Genomic DNA, 2,501 nt, shown 5'->3' with positions numbered 1-2,501 from the left:
CTCGCTCTGATCATAATTTTTAAGATTTTTACTGTATTTTTTATTGTGGGGGTGGGTGTACATATGCCATATGTGGAGGTCAGATGACAACTTACAGGAGTCCATTCATTCTCTCCTTCCACCATGTGGGACCCAGGAATCAAATTCAGGTGGTCAGTCTTGGTGGCACATGCCTTTACCCTCTGCCCCCATGCTTACACAACTCTCATGTGATCTCTCAGAAATGCACTGCTTTGAATAGTGTCATTCTCTAATCTTCAGCTTCCTGCAAGTTTAGCTACACACCCCAGGTGACTCTCAGGTGAGGTGCCTCTGTCCCTCATGCTCAGGGTGATAGTTCTAAAGCCAAGTCCCAAGGATCTCTGTGAGGCTGCTATGAGGCAGGATGTGGCACTGGAACTAACTTTCCAGGTCAGGGAGGGCAGTGTCACAAAAGTCAAGCTACCTTCAGCAAGCTCTCACCCACTAAGAAGACCATGCAGCTTTGGACTCCCCATCCAACCTCTTCCAACCTCTTCTGAACATACCTGCATATTCAGGGAGTGGCACTATTAGAGTAGGCATGGCCTGGTTGGAGTAAGTGTGTCACTGTGGGTGTGTGCTTTAAGACCCTTCATCCTAGCTGTCTGGAAGCCAGTATTCTGCTAGCAGCCTTCAGATGAAGATGTAGAACTCTCAGCTCCTCCTGCACCATACCTGCCTGGATGCTGCCATACTCCCACCTTGATGATAATAGACTAGACCTCTGAACCTGTAAGCCAGCCCCAATTAAATGTTGTCCTTATAAAAGTTACCTTGGTTATGGTGTCTGTTCAAACCCTAACTAAGACATCATGGTATAGTGAATCAAACCTGGATGGGTATATCAGATCACAAAGCAAGTACCAGATCCACAGCTACCCTCGGACTCAGGACTGCTGTGTCCTTTCAGAACAACTAACTTGCCATCTATAAACTCAGGTATGCGACATGCTCAGGACAGGAAGGAGAATGAAGGATGGATTACAGGCCAGGTCTTGTGGTGGCCAGCCTGCCAGACACCTATCCAGTCTTCCAACCTCACCCATCCTCCTTTGAATAAGAAGAGAGCCAGAGAAATCCAGAACAGCTAAAACGTCCTCTTGCCTACTAGAGCCCAGCCTATGGTCCCCAGGAATAGACACTGGATTCCTGACAGCCTCCAAAGGTACAGCCTACCCCTGCTGAAGTGTCCCTGAATCACAAAAGAAAATATCACACAGTGGAAAAATGAGAAACAATATTTATTGTTTCCTGTTAACATTGAGTGCTCTCATGGGGAAAGAATGTTCAAAAAGAGCCTGACTACATTATGGCTTTCACACTTATCCCAGCAGGCTGGGGCTGTCTTCACTGTGTAGAAGGGAAAAATTCTCCACCTTCTGGGGATTTAGACAATTGTTTTTATTATTGTTATTATTTCTTATGTAAAAATATAAAAAAAAACCCCAATGGTTAATAGGTGAGCTGTTCTTAGGACTACCTACCTAGTTCATTGGGTAGACAGATGGGTGCTTCATATCCACATTCCTGTGCACAGCCAGGAGTAGATGGCACCAGAGACATCTCTTGGGTTTTCCTGGCTAGCAATTAAAGATCCCAGCTTCTGGTTTAGCTGGTTGAAAGTAGGCAAAGGGCTTCCAGAGAGTCAATAATCAACTCTTCAGTAAGGAGTATTGTAAGTGTAGTAGGGCCTTCAGTCAACCAGTAGGTGGCAATTTGGCCAAAGGTAGTGAGTCTATAAACTATTTATTCCATCTCCAATTCTCTGAAAATCTTCTAAATTCAAGTTTCAAAATGGCACCAAGTTATACAAGGTAGAGGATGTCATTAAGGCAACAGTTTCACCATCACAGCCATTCCTGGAGCTCTGATCCCACCAGTTCCCTCCCCTCACCCTCAGGACTTCCTAGTCCTGTCCCCTGCCTCTCAGCAACAACAGCTGTCCAGCATTCACAAGTCTTGAGCAGTCTTCAGCCTCACAAATTGGGGGCAATCCAATTAAGGACCTTCATGGCAATTTCAAAGCCAAGGAAACAGGCCTAAGAAGAGGTTGGATGGAAAAGAAAAACCAGAAAGAGAGGGTGACTATTTGTAGATACCATCTGCAGGACCATGCTTGGTTAGCCCCTTCCTTAATCCCATTCCCACCCAGATTAAGGGAGCAAATTAAGCTGGCTGCAGCAATAAACACCTGTGCACCTAATACTCCAGAAGCTAAGTCAGGAGAATCTGGAGTTTGAAACTAATGTAACCAACTTGGACTACACAGTAGAAGAGAGAGCAAAGGGGAGGGGAGCAGGGAAAAAGGAAGTTACGGTCACTGACTCCCAAAAAGAGGGAGATGTGCACGGCCGATGCTGGGTGTGCTGAAAAGTCTTAGAATTCTAATACTCTTTCTGGGAGTTTGACTACACACAGAGTATGTATGTGTATGTGTGTGTGTGTGTGTGTGTGTGTGTGTGTGTGTGTGTGTGTGTGTG

The 2,501-nt window shown here is 45.6% G+C and overlaps 1 protein-coding gene across 1 annotated transcript in view; it reads right to left on the bottom strand.

Annotated features, from left to right (window-relative positions):
- Window positions 1–1,243: 1,243 nt before the first annotated feature.
- The window catches only part of Slc25a20 (solute carrier family 25 member 20), a 21,611-nt gene continuing 20,353 nt past the window's right edge, over window positions 1,244–2,501 (bottom strand). Inside the window, exon 9 of the mRNA XM_028756821.1 lies at window positions 1,244–2,060. Coding sequence (XP_028612654.1) covers window positions 1,998–2,060 — 63 coding nt within the window. The 3' untranslated portion in view covers window positions 1,244–1,997. The remainder of the gene's footprint in view (window positions 2,061–2,501) is intronic.

This window comes from Grammomys surdaster, unplaced genomic scaffold, assembly GCF_004785775.1.
Source record: "Grammomys surdaster isolate TR1022 unplaced genomic scaffold, NIH_TR_1.0 126131, whole genome shotgun sequence".
NCBI classification, from domain to species: Eukaryota; Metazoa; Chordata; class Mammalia; order Rodentia; family Muridae; genus Grammomys; species Grammomys surdaster.
Note: the sequence above shows the minus strand (reverse complement) of the source record. Positions and strands in the feature narration are given on the sequence as shown.